We start from the raw sequence: 22,543 nt of genomic DNA, 5'->3' as shown, positions 1-22,543 counted from the left end.
CGATATTGATTTTCCATTTGTAGATGTTTTGTATTTGGCTTTAATTGTTTTTAAGAAACACTGTCGCTTGGGTTTTGATTTGCAGCAGCTTATAGGAACAATGAGCCACAGGATGTATTTACAAATAGATGTTTATATATTCTGCACACGCTATTCTGTATAACAAGAGCAGCTTTATTCACAGAGCAACACAGCAATATCCACTCTCTCCTTTAAACTGTATTACTTCTAAATAACTTTTGTTGTACTACGCTTTGATATTGAGACAATAGCGTAAACTCACAGGATGCATTTTGTTTTGTCACTTCTACAGGAGGATACAGATCACGACTACTACACGTCAAAATCATACGGCCCGTCTGATCAGATGAGCAAGGACTTGTGGGTAAATACCGACCAGATGGACAAGGGCAAAGTGAAGATTCACGGGATTCTGTCCAACACACACAGACAAGCAGCGGTAAGTTGGCATGAGGAGATCTCTTTGGTGACTTAGGAAGTTTTGAGGTGATGCTCTGCTTTCTTTTCTGTGAATGTTTGTGAGGTAACTCAAATTAAAATATACCCAAACCCTTTGGGGGCTGTTGCTTATTGTCATTAGCTTAGCTGCAGTTTAATCTAAAGTTTAAGATATGATGATGTTGCCGATTAGGGCTGCAAATAAGGAATATTCTCATTATTTGTTCTGGATTTTTTTCTCAAATAAATTCAGAAAATAGTAAAAGAAAAAAAATGTCCAAGGTGACGATTTCAAACTTCTCATTTGTCTGACCAACAGTCCAAAACCTCCAGCTAGATTTAGTTTTCAATTGCTGTGTTTCCAATGTATTTAAATGCACAATTCAATGTATCACATTCGAAAAGATTGATGAAAATGGCATAATTCGAAAAAACTTCCTCAATTTTGCATAGGTCTCGTTTTTGCTTGCTGTGGTTTTTGCCTTCTTAGAAAAAGGGCTGATGCGCTTCATGGCTGATTATTCAGAATTTCTCAGAATAAGTTCTGACATAGCAAACATAGCAAATGTTGAAGTCAAATGACTGATCAGCTGTTTTCGCTCTGTTTGCTGTTGGCTTAAGATTACAATTCCCTGACTAATATACACATTTCCTTCTAAATGACAAAGGCAACTGGTTTCATTTCTTCCTTTTCTTTGAGGTTTATTGGCGGATTGGCAAACAGCTGGTTTTGTTTCTGCTTTGCAACCTCTACTTTTATTACAGCCATGTGAACATAGTCAATACAGCCAGTTTGTTTATTTGCTCCCAATCAGCTGATGGAAACATGTCTTATTTGCATTTTCTTTTTGTGGCAAAAGTTCGCCTCAAATTCGCTCGATGATTAGATGGAAACACAGCTAATGTTCTTCTCAAAGTAGAAGCACGGATGAGAACAGTTTTGTTGTCGTTGCTAAAAAAAAAAAAAACCCATGACCCTGTTTCCCTGCCCCAACACACCTGATTTATATGAATGGCTCGTTATCAGCTTTAGCATGAGCTCGATGTTGAGCTGATCATTTGCATCAGGTGTGTTGGAGCAGGGAAACATCTCAAACACGCAGGACAGGGAGCCCCCAGAAACAGGTCTGAATAACTAAAAAGCTAAAAATTGATAGGATAACTTCATCATACACGTAGTTAAGCTGGTGTTGATATGCAGTTCAGCTGAACTCGTGCCAGTTTTAACACAGAAATCTGCTCAAACTCGGCTGTATTTTAAACCAGGAGTTTAACTGAACTTGATCTTGACTGCAGCTAAGCAGCAATAGCCCCATTTGTCGACTAGAGTTGTGCCGTTTCAACTTTTTATTTTTATACCAATCTGCATTTGTAGATATAATCCTCTAAATGGGCTCAAAGAAAGACAGAAAGCCGACGAAACAAAGAAGAGATTTGTTTTACTCAGTAGTTCTGTGCACTGTATTACTGACTATGCCATGAACTTATACTCACAAGCCCCAGCTGCTAGGTTGGCCATAGATTGCTTATAATACGTCGCCACAAACACGTGACTTTAACATTAAAACCATAGAGATGTGGCTGAAAAATAAAGAAGAAAAGTCTTAAAAGCTTCTCTGCAGTGAAGTTTCAAGGCTCCCCTCCCTCCATCTCTCTTCAAGCAGGTGAGCTATGTGAGGGGCATACTGATGGAGTCACACGAGGTAGCAGTAGATTGACTGGAGAGCAGAATGGGCAGTCAAAGACTTGGAAAGAAAAGACAAGGCATCCAGGGTGAACAATAGCTGGCCAGAAGATAGAAAAGAGTCCCACATTGTGCATTCTGCTCCTCTACCTTCAGTCATGTAATGATGGATTGAACCATACAAGCTATTCTTTTTAGCCGCAGACTCGGCCGGGAGGCGAGCCTTTTCTTCCACATAGTTCAGGAGGGATGTGGGAGGTTTCTCTGACTTTTGCTTAAATAATCAATACGTGAGTTTTCCAATTCAATGACCAGGCAAGCAATGCAGAGTCAAAAGGCGAAATGGAAATCTTGGCTGTATAATTTCATTGAGAGATTGCAGTGAAAACCATCTGTGCTGAAATTTACCCACCGTGTCAGCAGACTTAACATTTAAATAAATACAGTTTATTATGATGGCAGTAAAAGTCCTGAGAAACAGCATAAAATCTCTGAGTGCTGGATGCTGGACCAGGGTTGGGGAAAGCTTCCATGTTCCTTCCTGGCACTGCCGCCTGCCAGAGACGCTGAAAGGAATTGGGCCAATGAGGTCGTAAAACAAAACACAGCCGCAGAGGTCAACTTCATCACAGTGTTGTAGAAATGTTAAGCTCTGGATCGGCTGTATAGTCTGTGAGATTTAGTGTGGCTTGCCACAGGATTACTCCACCCAAACATAATCTAGGCTCATGTATAATAGCTGCATGTTTACTGTGGACTGTACCTCCGTAACATTTTCTGGCAGTGGTGCAGTGTGGCCATAGTTTACTCTGTTAATGGACAAAATAATGAATACTTTAAAACATCATTTGTGGTGAGGTACTTGAGCAGTTTGTTGTTCATTTGGTCCAAGAGAAACTGCGAATCCCCTTTTTATTACCTGTTAATTCCCACCAACATGCAGAAGTTTAAAAAGTATGGAAGTCCAATTCTGCCAGAAAAATAAAAAAAACAAGAGATGAAAAGTCAGGAATGATACCGATGGCCAGTAAAAATGATGAGATATTAAGTCACAGTGAAGAATTTGAAAGAATGAGTCAAAATGTCGACATATCTCATCGTTTTGACTTATTTTGTCACAATCCTTACTCAAAAAAACTCGTAATATTGATTTTACAAGACTAAAGGCCGGGGTCAAGCTTAGCGCTAACGTCAGCATGCTGTAATGCTCTCTGTGGCAATTCTAACAAGCTGATGTAAAGCAGGTATTAAGTCTACCAAGAAAAGTATTATGTAAATAGGTATTTACCAATGAATGCTGTTAGACGTTCTGTTACTGTTACGTTCCTCATAAATAAGGATGAATTCAGTGTTTAATGTTTTCATGCCGACATCAATATTCTTATGAAAATTGGGTATTTTTTAGGAGAGGATGTGATTGTTCTTACTTGTACTAATATGTAATGAAGGTCATATGCAAATATATTTTCACCACATTTAAATTCTTCCTTAGATCCCTGTTTTAGATTTCTACTCAGAAATGACACAAAGCAGAGCTAATCTGGCACACAGGGCACCTTTTGTGTTTTCCCTGCACATTTTTCGTCTGATCTAAATCCTCTTGTTGTTTTAAAGATGAGAAACAGTCTCTTCTCTGATCCTCCTCTTACCTCTGTCTTTCTGACTGGGGTCGTCTGTCTGTTTTTCCCCTCACAGAGAGTTAATCTGTCCTTCGATTTCCCTTTTTATGGACACTTCCTGCGTGAAATCACAGTGGCGACTGGTGGTAAGTGAACACTGTTCTTGGACTGTTTTCTCACTAGCAGTTATAACTGTTGTTGTTGGATATACTGTATGTGCTTGGCATATTTGATTGTACACAGACTGTTTTTATAGCAGCTGGGTTTACGGGGGGAATGTGGTAAGATTTATTAAATGAGTCTGGAGTAGAAAGACCTTTTATGAAATGGAAAAGAAAAGGGGAGAGAGTGCACGTGTTTCTGGTGCTTGGTGTACCTGTGAGTGTGGTGGTGGCTGTACAAAGACATCTCACCCCCGAATACAGAAAAGAACCAAACAATGAGTTATTTCTTTTCTCTGGGAAATTACATCAGAAGATTCAGGGGTTGCAAAAGGCTCGTCTGGCACAAAACCACAATACAAAACCACCGACAACACTCTGCCAGCCAAGCAGTCAGCCTGATACACGACCATTTACAGCTCTCACCTCTGTGGGATAGTTTGCTAGACAAGGGGGATTAAAAAAAACAAACCACTCCCAACGCTCAGCACCACCAACTCCACACCAGACTGAACTGGAAGAGAAACCAGACCGATGGGTTTGGACTGGAAACAGGAGTCCCTCTGCCAAAGCAGCCCAGTACACCCTGATAGACACGGATAAGGAGGTGGGGGAGCATCAGGACGTGTGTGTGTGTGTGGGTTGGACACGTGACTCAGCAGACGTGTTTGCCAGAGTGTGCAAAGCAATTTTCCACTTGAGTCTTGACGGCGAAACCACAACACCCCAACCAGCTATTATCACATCAAAGACTAAAGCTCTGCTCTTACCCAACTATTTCAGAGATGTGCTGCATTTACTGCCACTGGAATAATAGAGAGATGTCTCTTATCATCGTTATCATCACTGTCTCATTTTGATCCTCCATTACTGGCAAAGTTGGCTTTAGAAATGTGCCGGGTGACGGCGTGGAGGGATGGACAGGTTCAGAGGATGCTAGCACAGAGGAGATAACAAGAATTTGAATTCCTTCAGACGGAGATGGAGGGAAGAGACCGAGAGGAGGAGGCAGCTATCTGCCTCTCGCAGGCCTCTGGGGCTTTGTGTCTGAGACGCCCTTCTCATATCCCTCCGTTTCAGTCAGCTCGTCCTCCTCCTCTCCTCACTGGACCGTCTTTTCTCCCTCCTTTCAATACTGTCAGAAAACCACTCCTTTTTTAATATATATTAAATAAAAATGTAAATATTATTTCTTTATACTACCTGTGCTTAAACTCTGCAGCAGTTACAATTACACAGGACAGAAAAGTTACTGTCTCAATAGTGCAGCAGCCACTTTAACGATGTGGGCAACAAGATGGGGGTTGGCTTGCAGCCTCGTCAAACATATGAGGTTTAAGTCCACTTTTATGTGTTTTGCATGCAGTAAAGTGGGAATTACGCTGCAAAAAGTATCTATCATGAGAAGTAATTTGGCTGCTTTTGAGTCCCCAAACCTGATTCAAATACAAATCAACTGGCTGCAATAGTTTTTTACAAAAGTACCTTAGAAAAAGACACATTTTTGCTTACATTTCTAGAAAAACTGTTGCTGAGACTTCTTGATTTGTATAAGGAACTGGTGGAAACAATCTCTTTCTTGTCCTCTAACAACAAATGGCTTAATAAGATTGAATTGTGTTTTTGTGCACATTTAAAATCATACTCCAGCAACTTTGGCACCCTCCAGTGTGAGTCTGAGGCTATTATTTAAATAATTGATTCGTTTATTGGACAGAAAACTAACTGGCAACAGTCTTTTTAATCGATAAAAGCAAGTTGTTTTATTTCAAATTGTTTCTTGCGGGTTTGTTGTTTGTATCCGTTTTATATGCATGTTTTATATATATTATAACCCTGTGTTGTATAATGACAAATAAATCACCTTGAACTTTACACCTTAAAAGCAACATCTTCCTGTTTTAAAACCCACACAGACCTTGCAAAGTTACTGCAGTAGACACCTTAGATGCCTGAATAATAAAAGAGCAGAACATGTTTGATTTGCCTTGAAATGACTGAAAAGTAAATGAAGTACGTCAACAAAGAGAAACAATATTCCTACAGTCAAGACAGTAACTGTGACCATCAGCATGCAGCAGGTGTTGTAATGAACTGACAATAACAGAGAGCCTCCAGTCTGTGTTGAAGAGTGTGTGTTCGGACAGCTCGACATGTAGAGACCGTGAATATCAGTGATGATATATGATCTGACCACCACCAGCTGTGTCGACAGAGATCCAGCTGTGGCGTGTTGTTTACTGGGCCAGCTGTCACACTTTACGACCAGAATACAAATACAGATTCAGAATATACATCAGCATTTTTGTTGATGAAACCTATGGCACAATGTCTCCAAGAAACTATGTTTCTATAGGGTTAATTTTGAAACAATAAATATGTAGAAATGTGATTTTTAACAAAGTCCAACCAAGCCATGACTGTTTGACAACGTAAAAATATTCCAAAAGCCATAAACTAACTAAACTACAGGCTTTATTGTGAAAGTCTAACCGGACGTTGTATATTGGAAACTCAACTTCAGAGCCCTCCACGTGCAAAACCAATACTAGACGGGAAGTTAGAGCATCAAGTTGGAAGTGACAAAGTATTGGAAAAGTCAACAGTGACAGTTACTTGTCTGCTAACAACTAACTAAAACTACAATCTCTCCCAAACCAAACCGCTTTTGTTGACTCAACCTAACCAAACATGGATGCAAACCCCTTTCAGCTCAACCACCCCTGTACAGCTCGACTGTTTATAATCCAAACTATTAGGTTTCCATCAAAACATATCTGACAAAACAAGTTAGTTGCGTACAAACACAATATATGGCCGTCTTTGTTGTGACAAGGATGACAACTTTCTGGCTTTTTTGGCATAATTCAGTTTGACATTTTTGTCCAGTCATGGTGCCGATCACTGCCAATATTAAGTCTTCCAGTTGTGAAACATAAAGCACATTTGGTTCTGTGTGCCAGAGGATTTTTCCTCGGTGACACATAATGGATTAGTTATGGTCTCACTCGGTTTTGTTTTGTATCAATCAGCAATAAAAACAAGAAAAGCAGACATTTCATTTAGATAAAAACCCTGCAGCTTCGTATTTGGGAGACAAAAAGACGAATAGGATCCAGTCGTGGCTCAGAACAGCTGTGATAAATGGAAAATATCCTGTAAATTAAACACGGCTCAGGACGAAAGGAACAACGATCTCGTCTAAACAAAGCGTCCAATAAAGTGAAGCTTTGGTCTAGCGGGGACTGATAATTCCTGCTCGTGTTTTTCTTGGACACACGCAGCACATATAAACATAACTTGAAAAGAAAGATCCTGCTCCATCCCACCCTCCTAAGACCTCTTTCTCTGCCTCCACCTCCTCCCCTTTCTTTCTCCTCTTCTATTGTACATCTGTTGTTCCCCAGGTACCCTCCTCCTCCTGCTCTGTCCAGTCCCCCCTGCGCTGTAAATGACGGCCATAATGAATGAATTGCCTCTCTATTGAGCGCCCCGCGGCTCTCACCTCTTTAGTGTATTGAGAGGCTGTCCTGATTTTCTTTAGCCTGTCAAATAAGTCGTATTGTGTTTGCAGGAGATTGCCGGTAGAGAGCCGAGGCAGCAGCAGCAGCAGAAGTAAAACCCCTTCGACACCGGGCATTGTGTGTTTGTCCAGACAAGTGTGTGTGTGAGGGGATTTCTAGGCTTCCTGGAGGTTTTTAAAGTAAAAGGAGAAACGAACAAAGCGGACAAAGACAGAGATAAGACCGTGTTTGAGGAGAATGTTGGGTAAATATGAGATGAGATGGAATGTATAGCGGCTGATTCGGGGGAAGTCATTTGTGTCGCCGAACAATCAGATAAAGGATGTGAAAGTGCCGACGCAGCAACATATATCCATGAGAACACCACCAGCGAATGAGCATACAGCATGTTTATATTTACTGTAATTTAGGCAGGCAGACTAAACAACCCTACGTCTTTATTTTCTATCTTCTTTACCTTCGTATACCACAACATAACATAGGGTGAAGACTCTTATCTGCTGTGCTGCCCTCATGTTCTGGCAACAAAACATTTGTTTTTTGCACAAGACTGCATATAGGGAGTGTGTAACAATACCTGCTACTGCTACTTGTGTAAAGATTGCTAGTCTCCTGACATATTTTAAATATAATAATATTAAATTGTTCAACTTTTTGGATTATTCGCTTTCTTGCCGAGAGTGAGATGAGAAGATTGATACCATTCTCATGTCTGTACAGTAAATAGGAAGTCATAACCAGCAGTCGGTTAGCTTAGCTTAGCATAAAGACTGGAAACAGGAGGTAAAAGCTAGCCTGGCTCCATCCTGAGGTAACAAAATTGAAAAATCCACATGTGTTATCATATTTGTTTAATCTGTGCAGAAACCCAAGTGTAGAAACAAGTTGCGTTATGTGTTGAACTATTTTGAGCAATAACTTCCTGAAGATTTGTCGCCAAGCAACCAGTAAAGACTTAAGGAAGTTACGGGTGGCAGCCATGAAATAGTCCTGCGCACAACCCTCGTAAAACTCCCCTGGACGGAGTCAGGCTAGCTGTTTCCCCCTGCTAAGCTAAGCTAAGTTGAATATTTAGCCCACAGAGAGTGGTATCAATCACGTCATCAAAGTGGTCACTTCCGCCAGAGCAGAGAAGGTAGACCCAAATGCAGATGGCAAGCGGGAAGTGCAATGGATAAAGTTTTATTCAGGATCAGGGACACACGAGGAACAGGCAAACACGACCGAACATCAGGAAGGGAAAAACACAACAGCCGAATCAGGGAAACACAACAGATGACTCGACAAAGACTGGACTTAAATACATACTAAACTAATGAGGGGATGAGGTGCAGGTGGAGTGAGGCAGAGAAACACAGGTGACAGGGTAACAAGTGGAAAAACACTAGGAACAGGGAAAGAGCTGATGGGTGTTTTTGAAGCAGCTGTGCCTGCAGCAGGGAAAGCGAATAAATGTATTTCCAAAAAAAGTCAAACTACTCCTTTAAGATTATTGCTAAAAATGTGTTGTAATTGACTCATTCAAGGAATACTCATACGAAAGCAGATGAGTCACAGCTCTTTAGACCCTGAAGTGCAACACGGATTAACATTAACTCACAAGATGTTATTGATAAGTTCTGTTTTTCCCTCACGGTCTGTAAACACTGTAAGAATCCACTTTTCTATTATCGGAATAGTTTCATCCGGCCTTAAGGAAAACCATCTTAAAAAACAGTTCTGGCCACGGTGGCTCGGGTCCAGATCATTTTGTTGAATCGTGTGTCCCCTGTGATAGGAATAAAAGTAACTGTAACCATGGCAACTCCTACTATGGAGCCATAAAGGGCAGAAACTTTTAGCTCCATCACTCCTTCTTCCTCGAGGTGGAGTTCTCTACTGTCAGGACTTCACACAACTAAATAAAGTCATATCTTCACTCCCACCTCCCGCCGCTGCTCTCCTCGCTGCGAGTGCTGACAGTGCTCTATATAGAGAGCAGGGAGGTCTTTAGGGAAAGATTGATTCCCCTCATGATCTGCTCTGCTCCTGGTTCCCAAAGTGATAGATGTGTTTTTATAGCCCGCCCACTGTATGAGAAGACATATGGTGACATGAAATGAGGGTTTTATAGGCTTGGCCTCAATAGAGACTTTTCCCCAAAATCCCCTTTTTTCTTTCCGAGTTTTTTCTTCCTATAGACCTCAGGCAGCTACTTTATATACTGTGTTTCTGCTGAACTTCTGCAAAAAAAGCAAACAGACCCTTCCATATGGGAATGATTTCTTACTCTGGGCGGTTTGATGATTTTATTCAGTACATTATTGAAAAAAATGTCCATCTTGAAGACCAAGTGAGGGGAAGGACGTTTTCCATATGCAGCATTTTGATTTAAAGGAATAATTTGATGTTTCGGGGAAAAAACTCACTTGCTGAGTTAATCCCCGTGTTCGTTTATCATTTTTCTCTGCTAGATAAGTGCTGACCAGAGAGCTGGGATGAAGCACTTATGCAGTTGGAGACCAAAAAACTCTGCATGCTGGCTGCGATTAACATTAATTTAACACTAGGTAAAGAGAGGGTTAACTACCCTCACTTGCAATATTCAGTATCAAGCCAATCCGCTCCCAAATGATGATGAATGTTTTTCTCTCTAACAACGTTCAGTTCAGTTCTGTGTCAGACAGCCAGAAAAGACCATATTTTAGTGGCTTCTCTGTCACGTATCTCTAGGCACACTAGAAAATAACAGCCGGTCCGTCTGTCAGCATAAAAATCCTGCAATTTTCAACAAGACAAAAGTGGCAACATCAGGGAAAAAATAGATGCCCCCTTTCCTGTCGCAAGAATAATTTAAAAACAAGCATGTCTACTCTTTTTTGAGACACTGTCACTGTAAGTGTCTTATTAGTTCTTCAAACTGCTCTTCAAAAGGTAAAATATATTGGAAACATGATCATTTCACCCAAATGCCATGTTTTCCCTTTGTTCTGTGTAAAACATGATTTTAAAGGTATGTTAAGGTTTGGATATTTTGGCATTTCAGACAAAGCCAGAGGGAGAAACAAAAGCTTGAACAAATCTTGAAATAGCAGCTGACTTTGCTCAACTTTGATGTCAGTGGGGAAATTAAGATGCTGTTTGGTTCTGTTGTCATCAGCGCTTTATTTGTTATGCAAAGACCGGTCCCTGGTGATGAATAGTGGGCGTTTTCCCCCTTTTCTGGAGTCCATTAATAACCGTGTTTACGGGCTGTTAAATGATGCAGCTCCAGTTTGTGTCGACTGAGCACGTCCCTCTCTGCGGAGAGATCTATTTGTGCCTTGTTGAACGGACGAATAAATTGGAAAAGTTAACGTAATCCGTTTTTGTTGTCATGGGCTCTTCGTTAGTGTCTGTGATTGATGATGTGGAATAAAAACACACACAGGAGGAAGGAGAGGAGTACGTAAGGAGAGTAAATCAGTCAGACTCATAACGCCACCATGATGTATAGCTGTTCACTCAGCATATCTTCCTTTAAAGCCCCTCAGATTTTGCCCTTCTGTTTTTTGATAAAAGATAACAGCTCTAATTAATCGCCATCGCGAGTTAAAGCAGCCGTGCAGCAGGAGACCAGAGCCAGAGGGAGAAGTGATGGCTGTTGGGTAATGAGCAGCTTTTAACTTTGGACTGGGGGGCAGACTTGTTGTCTTCCTGTGAGATACTGTACCTGATAACATCTTTATAGAGGGAGGGAAGGTAGGAGTGGAGGGACAGAAGATTGATGCTTGTTTTTATGAGCTGCTAAAGGGTAAATCCACCTTAAAACACTCAATCACAGCAGGTACAACACCATAAATGATGCAATTAAACGTTGCACATTGATGATTCTAACTGAGAAAGAGTTTCTAATGGTGCTCCATTTAAAGTACTGGAAGTTAAAGTTTTTATGTCTTTTCTCTTTTCCTTCCGCAGGGTTCATCTACACAGGTGACGTGGTCCACCGGATGCTAACAGCTACACAGTACATCGCTCCTTTAATGGCAAACTTTGACCCCAGTGTCTCCAGAAACTCTACTGTCATCTACTTTGACAACGGTAACAGAAGTTTACTCCGAATATCTTATTTCTGCCTGAGTGTGTAGCAGTTGTCTACTCTGTTTGCCACGTTTTGCTCCAACCAGCTTTTTATTCTGGTAAAGTGGCCAATATTGTTAAGTGCTCAACAAATCACACATATCCAACATTGTAAAAGAAATATTTCCTGTGTGTTGGAAACTCATTTTAACATACAATGTAGAGAAAATACACAGTTTTTTCGACAAAAATAAGCTTCTTAAGTCTGCAGGGACCCTGCAGAAAGTGCTCATGCTACACTCAACACATTAGTCCTGGTAGATAGCTGATGTAATACGTTATATTAAAAACGGACTGATAAAAAAGGAAGAAATAACATAATACAGATACTAATGAATGTGCAATGTGTAGTTTAAAACGTTAAAAAATGAACTACAATTATTGACAAAATTTAGGAATTATTATATTCCTATTAATTTTATATGATATAATAATTTCTCAATTGATTTTACAAAACATCTACAGAATGTATCAATACGGCCCTCCACTAAATTCACACAAAGTGGTTGTTAATTTGTCATTAAAGCTATTTGAGTCATCCTCAGACATCTTTGTCCCCTAAATTTCACTTGCTCACATTAAACCAAGCAAGAGTGGACTTTTATATGATCTTTGCATCGATCTTAGGAAGTATCTTGATCTTGACTTTACAGAAGTAGTAGTTTTATCAATATGTATCAGTATTGCAGTATTAAATTACATTCACCTTGACAGAGTTCACACAAAATCATTGCAAAATTAATGCACATAGTCTCCAGAGAGTGATTCATAAAAGAGCAGGTCTTCATCACTAAATAATTTGTTATTAAACCCTCCGTGACCTCTGGGACATCCCCTGAAATTCCACCTACTTCTTTTAAACTAAATGGATGCCCTTCCTCACTCTCTGTACCTTTCCTTTGCCATCTGTGATGGCCGTTATCTATCATGTCAGTCAGTGCCGTCTAATCCCTCTGCTGCACAGTGACTGACCAACTGTGTGACCTTCTGCAGTGGAGCTCATCAGACTTTTAACCAAACTGGCAGCCGATCGATCCTCAGCCCGCCCGCTCCTCAGCACACTGTCCAGCAGTCAATGTCCTGCCAATACAGCAGAACAACTGTACCGTCTGTTGTGTTGTGTGAGCGTCAGTGCCTCCCTCCATTAGACCGTATGCGGTTTGATGAGGCGTTCACAGCAGAGTCGTACTGTTTGTTCTCGCCACAGCCTGAAACAGGATTGTGAGAGCTGTGCGAAACTTCACAGAGACGGCGTGAAGCTTCGTTTTTTAATTTTCACAACAAAAACTTTGACTTCTCGTGTTAATTAGAATCTTCTAAATAAAGACTTGAGTTTTTCAAGTGCTGCAAAAAGTATTTTGAAGTTTGATAATGAAAGAGGAGCGAAGTGTTTCAGCACCTGACAGATTTGACTGTTGCTGCCAGTGGGATCGTGGTGACGGCACCGCGGTGGTAAAAATACCTCTCACAGTCTTTTTGAGACTTTTAACACGACTATAGAACTCTGCTTTCACATCCATTCAAAGTACTAGACAAGCATTTATTAAGTCATTACTCATGGATGAATTTCCTGAAGGAGTCGCAGCACTTTCATCTGATCCTGTTAAAAATGATTATATTAAGGAGTCGAATGCTTCAAGCCCAAATGTTGCTGTCCATCAGGCCCAGAGGAATCAAAGATCCAATTTACTCTTAAGTCACTTAATGCGTCACAGGAAGTCTGGAGAGCTTTTACACTTTGCTAAAAAAAAGGGGAGAAGTGTAAATGCATCACAGGAACATTGAAGGTGGATTGAAATCTCTTTCCTCCTTCGTCAGTATGTAGTTTGAGGAAGCAGTCATTCATATGTGAAGTCCCCTGAAATTCCCCCTTAACTACAAAGAAATGTGTTTTTTGAAACAGAGAGGAAAGTGGCTCCATGATTTCAACCATTGACTGTACAAAATATTGACAAACTTCTGGGTTTAAGTGCCTTAAATCTGCATTTTTTTCCTAATGGCCAGCTGGGAGTGACTCCACCGGCTGTAAAAACAAGTGTGATTGCATGTAAGCTCATGAGCCTACTTTTCACTTGATTTATCACCCCAGTAAACCATTTCCAAATGAGTTTATGATTTTAATCACTAGTTTAAAGCCTTCCTCTATACATCATGATGTTTGTTTTGTAAGTTATGGTCCCATTTAGAGTAAAATAAGCAATAAACCGGGTATGCTTTAGGGCGTGGCTACCTTGTGATTGACAAGTCGATGCCGTGGTGTGTCGTCGGTGTCCCCTCCACCTCCACACTTTCATCTAAATAAGCTAAAAAAAAACAGAACAAACAAGATGGAGATGGCTGTAATGTCAAACTCGAGACATAAAGTTGGGTTTACAGTTGATTTTTAACACATACGATCATACAGAAGACGCACAAAGCTGTCGGGTCAACCACTAATTATCTGAGTGGGTGATATTTTTCTCTATGGGTGCAATGTGGATGATAGTTGGTAGCTAGCAAGCTTGTTAAAACAGTTGCGGTAACAACACCAGTCAAAAGGATATTGGCATTATCACCACCATCTGCTGTGGAGTGGGGACGACCATGATTTGCATGTAGCTCCGGAAAAAAAGATGGATGCAATTAGATTTGTATTCTGTGGACAAAGGAGACACACGATGTGGCTACATGTAAACAAAAGAGTATTATCTACTAGGCACTTAAAAATGACAAGTGTAAATGGGGCCTCACTGTCATCGCTCACATGGACACTTGAACAGAACAATGCCATTGTTTAGCGTTATTCGTAACACATGTGATGTCAAAACATCTGCTGTGAAAAAGGCAACAGAAAGTAATATTTTATACATTTGGTTATCATCAAAAAAACATTACAATAGTCACAAATACATTTGATAAAAGTAAATAAACATGAGTGTTAAACGTGAAATAGACTAAACAGAACTGATGCCGTCTAAACATCTGCAAAAACCTCCAGGAAAATGACTCCAGCATGCCGAGGGTGGGCCTGTGTAATAGAGCTGGATTTCTCTTGTTTGTTTTGAGTTCATACAGCATGTTAAGCTTGTAAGTAGAATTAGAAACAAGGCCAGTGTGTGCTCCCTCCACACCTCCTCACCCAATCTGTATTTTTAGCCAGGGAGCCCCAGATAGCACGGCGGCAGCCTCCCCTCCTGAACCCAATGCATTTTAAGCAGACTTATATTAAGCTTAACTTGTGCTGACTGAGTAAGCATGCTGCGCCATAAGGCTGCAATTTAGAGCTCCGGTCCTCGCTCTGATATTCACCGCCTTCTCCCTCACTCTGTCCTCTGTAATGCATTACACAGCAACTCTTCAATACTCCCTATTTTTCCTTATTTTTCATCCAAGCGCTGCTCTTCACTCTACAGTTGTCCAGCTGCGATATTAGTCACATGATATTAAATGTCAATGAAAGATCAGACCCAGACTTGTTTTTCATCCACGTCTGTTGCCAGAGGCCGTCTGTTCACACCACATATAACTTATGACGGGGTTTCCTCTTTAAGCAGATGACCAGGCTCTCCAAACTGTCAACAGAGGAGCTAAATCTCATCTTAGCTTCGGATAGAAGAGCTCCGACCATGTGATGTAAAAATTGATTAGTTGTGTTAACAAACCTTTATTGCCCTGGCACGTAGCCAAATGACGGAGGAGGAGGGAATGGCTTTCACATCAATCTGCCCTCCAGAGTCCACAGTAAATCAGAATAGTGTTAAAAGTAATGCGACTGTCTGCCGGGTGGAGCTGAAGGCCTCGTGAGTCTGCTGCTAATTTAATACAAACCCAAATTAAGGCAACACCTACTGAAGACTTCTTGTGGTCAAGTGTGATTCAAAGTGTGTGGCTTTTACAGTAAGCACATTCTTATTTATTCATTCATTCATTCATTATTCATACACTTCGCCTCTGGAGGTCTTTAAGATGCTTGGCAGTGTTTATTCATGAAAAACTGAACCAGGATCCAACACTCCTGATGTGTGAAGCAAGCTTTGTGTCCGTGGCATCCATGTTTAAATGATCAGTTCACCCATTGTACAAAATAACACCAGAGGTATGGAGGACTGAAACTGCCATAATCAAAAAACAAATAAAGACATACATTAATGGCACAATAAATTAATTATATGCCAATAAATGCTCCAAAAATAATATTAAATAAGTTGATTAAGTTTGTTTTGCTTCTGTATTTATTTACCTTTGTATTAAATCAATCAAATGAAAAATCATATGGGAAAGTTTTGGTTTCTATGCACCAATTTCCTGGAACTCACTCTCTAATACCATTTTGGGAATATAAGTCCATGATTATAAACCATTCAGCTTCTGTTTGTACCCATTTCAATTCAACTGTTTTTGTATCTTTTATGGACTGTATTTATATTCTTGATCTTTGAGTTTAAATAAAAGGTCATAATAAAAAAGGTGAATTAAAACAAAGGTAAAAAGCAAATTAATAAGAACCAAATCAAAAACAAAATATTAATGTCACATTTTATTAATTAATTAATGCCTACTTTTGTTGTTTTTAGTACATTTAATAACATTTTTTAAGCCTATTATTTTCTCAATGTTGGCAGCATAAGTCCTCTATATAGTGGTGTACTAAAAAAAGGTGAAATAAAACAGGAAAGGTTAAAAAAAAAACAATCAAATAAAAACAGAAATATCAATTTTTGTCCCATTTTATATATTAAATAATGCTTACATTTATTTTCTGTTCTTTTTAGTCAATTTAATGGTCAGTTTAATTTATAAGCCATTTTCTTAATTTTCCATTTTGGCAGTTTCAACCTCTTTATATCATGTTGTCTGAACATGCAGGTACAATGAGGGCTGCAACTAACGTTCTGCTGATTGTTCCATCAGTGAATATAAAATGTCAGAAAATAGTGAAAAATCACATTTGTTGAATATTAAACCCAAAATAGTTTAACTTACTCTCATGGTAGAAGAGGAGGAACGGAAAATCTAAAAAAAAGCGTGTTTGGCATTGTTGCTTGGAAAATTACTTGTTACTGTTAAAACTGTTATTAAAAAAAATTGCCGATTTGGAGCGCCTTGGTGGCCAAATGGTTACCGCACATGCCAAATGGCCGCATGGCCACGCAACGCGGCCAATTCAATTCCAGCCAGCGACCTTTGTTGCATTTCATCTCTCATCCCCGTTTCCTGCCGGCTTCTGCTGTCGATATTCACCTCCGATATCTTTGCCACCACTCACAATACGATGGAAGTGAAAGGATTTCTTTGGCAAGAAAAACAGAATTATTTTCTGTAGCCAGGATTACATAGAGATTGCTGCTTTAATTTCAGAGACACATCTCAAAACCTGAGCAAATGAAACTAAATGTGTCTAGTTATCCCTGTTGCTGACTGTTGCTGAGTATTCTCATTTTCCGTTTCAATAAGAAAAAGCCATTTACAGCTCTGTCATTCGCTCTCGCACAGCATGAAAAACTTTTACTGCTACAAAAACTGCCAGAGCTCCATAATCCATCACAGTAACCACCACGCCTTGATTTGGTCTTGTCAGAAGTTTCAGTTTTATTGCCGTTTCATCGAGCTCCAGTGGAGTGTTTTCATATCAGCGCTCACACTGCTTCAGCGTCAATCAGTTCCCACCCACAGGGGGAAAGGAAGCCTCTGCCAGGAAGTAATCCCTCAAAAACATATCGCCTTACAAAGACGATTGTGACATCGATGTCTTCTTAGTCTTCTTACACTTTTGCCCGGTCAGAGGTTTAATTTCACACTAGACCTGAGACAGTACAGATGGTATTTCAGAACCACTGAAAGACGAGTTGAAAAATAAAAAGTGGGATTTGTTTGCAGACACTAGCGATCACTGACGCCTGGATTTCCGTGGTTAGACATACTTAATTCAATGAGCTGTGTGTGTTTTAATTATGGGTCTTTCTCCTTTAGGGACGGCTCTGGTGGTGCAGTGGGACCACGTCCACCTACAGGACAACTACCACCTGGGGAGCTTCACCTTCCAGGCGACGCTGCACAACACCGGCAGGATTGTTTTTGCATATAAAGAGGTCAGGACTCACTCATCCAGCCAGTTTTCTTTATTTTTACTTTTCCTTTACTTTATTTCTCTTGTTTTATCTCCATTTACAAAGACAGTGTATTTCTTATCTTATGTCTTTTCACTCTCGCTGACACCAAGTTTTTATTATCTTGCATAAAACTGTGCTCAAGCCTTCATGGCCTTACAAGACACCACAAATGAATAAGAGCCAGATCCAGAGTGCTGGGTCCAGGTTTTATGTATACTCAACAGAAAAATAAAAATAACACTGTTGGTTTTGACCCCGTTTTCACAAGTTGAAGTATAAGATCTACGACTTTGTCTGTGCACACACAAAAGGCTTTCTACTTTGCTGCGCTTGTGAGGCCAGGTGGATGTGCTGCCAAAATTCTCAAAAAATGACATCGGAGACGGCTTATGGTAGTGAAAACATTCAGTTAATGGGCAACAGCTCTGGTGGACATTCCTGCAGTCAGCATGCTAATCGCATTCCTTCCAAATTACATCTGTGGAGTCGTGTAGTGTGATAAAACTGCACATTTTATGCTACAGTCCATTGTACTCGGAAAAAGGCCTCCGACACTGAAAAGTGCACTGAACGGTCATCCAAGTCAGAAACTCAGGCAAGATCTGTGGAGTCCGACTGCATAGAGCTTCTGACTTGCATTGGATTGCAGCATTAGAGTGGCCTTTTATTGCGACCAGTCCAAGACACACCTGTGCACTAATCACGCTGTGTAATCAGCAGCTCAATATGCCGCATCTGTCAGGTGGATGGATTTTCTAGGCAGAGTGCTCACTTACACTTATTTTAACACGTTTGTGGTCAAACTTTGATAGAAATTGGAACCAAAAAAGTGTTCAAAAAAAGTTAAAAACTAAAGAAAACAAGCTTGAGCAAACGTATGCTTCTGTCTCCAACTCTGTCCGAACTTTTAAAAATGTCTCAGTCATGTCAAACACTTACTTACACATATACTTCATGTTCATGTGTTTTCAGGCTGGTCATTATACAGAGGAATGAGAAAATAACAAGCTTAATGACGGCTGCTCCTTCAGAAAATATCACTTAATGCCCTCATGTCTTGATGTGGTTGTAGCATTATATGAAATCATGTTTCAGGTTTTGTATCAGGCGCCCCAGTGGAGTTTATTAATGTCCAAACAGTGAGAAAAAACAGCATAATTGAACAGAGAAAAAGAGACTAATGAAAACTATTATCCAACAGAGACTTCTGTAAGAGTGTGAAATTGCAATTACTAAGTAATGATCTATGATAATTGCAGTGGTTACAACAGCAGGGCTGCTTCTTTTGTCACTGAGGCCTGTTTTTGTTATTTTCTCATGTTAGACGAGCTGATCTGAAAGCTGCTGGAGTTTATTTATCCGATAGGTATTTCATTACGCGGCTATTATTGGTCTAAAAAGAACAACCTGACCTCCATCTCATTTATCTTTAAGAAGTAATCCCTGATTCTGTCCTGTTTATTTCCTTTCTTGCAGTGTTGTGTAAAATCAAAGCACAGCTTCTTTAACTTAAGGCCGACCTGTGTCTGAAATGTTTATTCTGTCCACCAAACATAGCAATAAGTGCTCATTGAAGTTGCATAATCCCCCAGCAGATTCCTATGGGAAATAAATTGGTTGTATTGTTTGTGCTGTCAGACCAACCATCAGTCAGATCGTCATTGTTCCGGTAAATTGATTTTCCCCTCTTCTATTTCAGATCCCCATTGAAGTGTCACAGATCAGCTCTGTCAATCACCCGGTGAAGGTGGGCCTGTCTGATGCCTTTGTGGTGGTCCACAAGATCCAACAGATACCCAGTGAGTCTCAAACACACCTGGTGGCTTTGAGGAGAGACATCTAACGGCTGTTTCTCGTTTCATAAAAGGATTTTAGTCTTTTACAAAAAGGTCTATCTCTGTAGGGACCGTTCTCGTAATGTTATCTGACACTTAGGCCTCATTCAGACAGCCAACCACCATTAAACTACAAAGGAGAAGCTGCTTCAGCCCCTAAGTCACACGTTTCATTGCTCTGATTGGTTTTACATCTATCAAATTGCATCCAAAGGCATTTTGGTCCTTTCCCGCTGATAATGCACATATACAAATTTGGTCAGGCGATGCCAGGCTGCGTTTGGAGGATTCATTTTTTTAAATCAAGTTAGCTGGAGATGAATTTTCAACCAACTCAGCGTTTAATTTACTACCATGAGCCTGCAAGTGACATTCTACTTTTCATATCTGACAAAAATCAGTGATAGAACGTCTACAAATTAAAAGCTTTTGCTCACTTCTGTGAGAAATCAAAGACTAAAAACTGAATAAAGCTGAATAAGAATAATAAAAATAAGCTGACTGAGCGCATTGTTTCATGGCTCTGAGTTCAGCCTGGTCTGTTTTGCTTTAGCTCCGACTGTCACCACCTCTTCTCCAACACTGCTCCAGCTCTCAGTGGGCAGCTGTGGGCACAGCTCCAGATCTGCCTCTCCTCCCATTTGCTTCTGAGGTACGGCAATTTAGGCCCATTAAATTTAAAGCAAATGCGAGCAAAGGGGAGACGCTTCAAACCTTTTTATCCTCAGTCAGACTCTGCTTCTCTCTCTCTCTCTCATGGGCTCTGATTCAAGGCCTGCCACAATAATGAGTTGTCAAATACGGTTTATTCAGTAATTTAAACTCTGTTTTGGTTGCGTGTGTGAAACTTGGATCATATGTTGTATTTCAAAGTTAATAACTTATAACTTAAGAAGGGCTTTTTTTTCATCCTTCACGTGGCATCATTATGTTGAGTTGGATGAGGAGGCGATTGCAGCTGAATATATCGTGAGAATGATTTTTGTAAGTAAAACAACTCACCAAACACCAGATCCTTGGAGTGGTAGGATTTTCTGACATGGGCTTTGTTTTGAAGGCTTTTCCTACAAGATCTCTTTCTAGACGGCTGTAGTTGTCACTGAGTGATTTGTATATTGAAGTTGTGAGCGCAGACCTACTAGCCGTCTTTGATGCCCCTGACACGGCATGATGAAACCAGTGTGTGCAGCTTCTTGGCTACGGAGTGATGAAATCTTGAATGGAAGCAGACTGAGACCGAGGTGTTGTGTTGTGTTGAGCTTGAATGATGTCTCTCAGGGGCACGCTGCCTTATTTTACGAGTTGGGAGTGAGAACGTGTTGACCATAACAATGTGCCTTTTGAAAATAAGTTTTAGAAACGCATGCTACTAGCTAACAGTTAGCTAACATTGCACACACAAACAGCTCGCACTTCACCGTTCATGTGTGTTGAGCTATTCCTGTTAGCTCACTCGTCAGTCCACAGTGGCTATGTTTAGCTTGGACTGCCATTTTCCTTTGATTTCACACAGAAGCGAACAAAATCAGCTTCTCATTTTCAGCCATTATAGTCACTGATTTTGTTGGCTGAAATGTCAAATGTCACAAGCAGGTTTTAAGCAATGGGTCAAACAAACAGACAAAAGCAGGCTGTTGGTGTGAGCCAGCAACGCCACTTTTGCCAGCTCAAATGACAAATGTTTGGCAGAATTTATTAGTTTTAACAAGCTAACTGATTAAGCTCCGAGACCTGGTTGAAAAATAAGAATGTTGTAAATTGGGGTCTTAAATTGGCTTTGCACATGATGGCTAACAGACTAAAGCTAACATTACAACATCATCGTGCCCACCAGGTTATGGTCAATGTAGAAGACAATGAATTATTTTATTCTAACATTGTTAGACTTGCTTTCAAACACTATATTTTTTCTTTTAATGTCACAAGACTAAAGGCTGTTTGGATGAAGACTAATTGCTGTGTTTGGCAGTTGTAACGCTATCTCGGGTAACATTAGCTGAGGTTGCTGACGTTCCAAGCGACCAGACAAACATACCGTTTAATCCATTCCTAACATTTCTGCTCTTAATTGGGTTTTTGGGTTTCGGGAAGGCTAAGTCAAAGAAAGCGCCCTCCAAACTCTTTAAATGCAGAGTATCTGTCTCACTACAGCCCTGTGCTTTCACATGTGGGGGAATCCATATCTTGACAGGCCTGCCGTGTGTAGTGAAATCAAACTCTTCAAGCAACAGCTGAAACAAACAAAGCTTTGTTTTCCTGCTGTTCAACGAGAATGTGATATTTGCAGAGTGCACAGGTTCTGAAGGAAAGGGCAGCATTTGCATCCTGCACCTGTCAGACCAAAGAGCTTGACGTGCCGCATGAGCTGCATGGAAGGAGTCTGTGGAGACAGATCAGATTCCAGGTTCTTATGGTAATGTCCTTAAAGGAAAAGCTCACCCAAAAATGAATGAGTATCTACTCACCCTCATGCTGATGGAAAGTCAAGTGACATTTTGTGGTCTAGTAAACATTTCTGGAGCTTCACAGCAAAACAGCGTTACAGCATTCTCCTAGACAATTGAAATAGATAGGGACTTGTTTAAAAATGTAAAAAAAACAACCAAAGAAAAAACATGTCAGGTGTAATTGTGTCACTGTGAAGCTCGGGAAATGTTAAATGGACTATGAGATTTCAGACTACTTTACATCGGTCTGGGGGTCAGTAGATGATGACTGAATTTTGATTTTTGGGTGAACTTTTCCTTTAAATGGATGTAAATAATAGTGGCGCTTTGATATGAGACTAGTCATTGATAGATAGGGGCCAACCTTTAGAAAAAGCAAGAATCAGCAGTTGTAGGGTGCCATAGTTCATTCCTCCACAGGTTTTCAGCCCCTCTTTGTAGGATGGTAACAGTTAATGTGTTACCTCAAGTCCCCATTTGTTCATTCAGTCTTTACATACAGTAGAAATATACAATAGGTTGGAAAAGATGCTGCAGTTCTTGGACTTATCTGTCTTGATCTGCTTTAGATCTTATTCAATGGCATCTTGGTGAAAGAAAACTAGATAGATATGTTTTTCATCATGT

General features: G+C 40.3%; 1 protein-coding gene across 1 annotated transcript in view; it reads left to right on the top strand.

Moving 5' to 3' along the window:
- Positions 1-400: 400 nt before the first annotated feature.
- Positions 401-22,543, top strand: part of plxdc2b (plexin domain containing 2b) — a 43,466-nt gene continuing 21,323 nt past the window's right edge. The window contains exons 1-5 of the mRNA XM_073488709.1: positions 401-460; positions 3,839-3,908; positions 11,384-11,506; positions 17,495-17,613; positions 19,334-19,433. Of these exons, the coding sequence (XP_073344810.1) occupies positions 401-460; positions 3,839-3,908; positions 11,384-11,506; positions 17,495-17,613; positions 19,334-19,433 (472 nt within the window). The remainder of the gene's footprint in view (positions 461-3,838; positions 3,909-11,383; positions 11,507-17,494; positions 17,614-19,333; positions 19,434-22,543) is intronic.

This window comes from Pagrus major, chromosome 19 (genome assembly GCF_040436345.1).
Source record: "Pagrus major chromosome 19, Pma_NU_1.0".
In the NCBI taxonomy this organism is placed as follows: domain Eukaryota; kingdom Metazoa; phylum Chordata; class Actinopteri; order Spariformes; family Sparidae; genus Pagrus; species Pagrus major.
The sequence above is the reverse complement of the archived record's forward strand: the minus strand, read 5'-3'. Positions and strand labels throughout refer to the sequence as shown.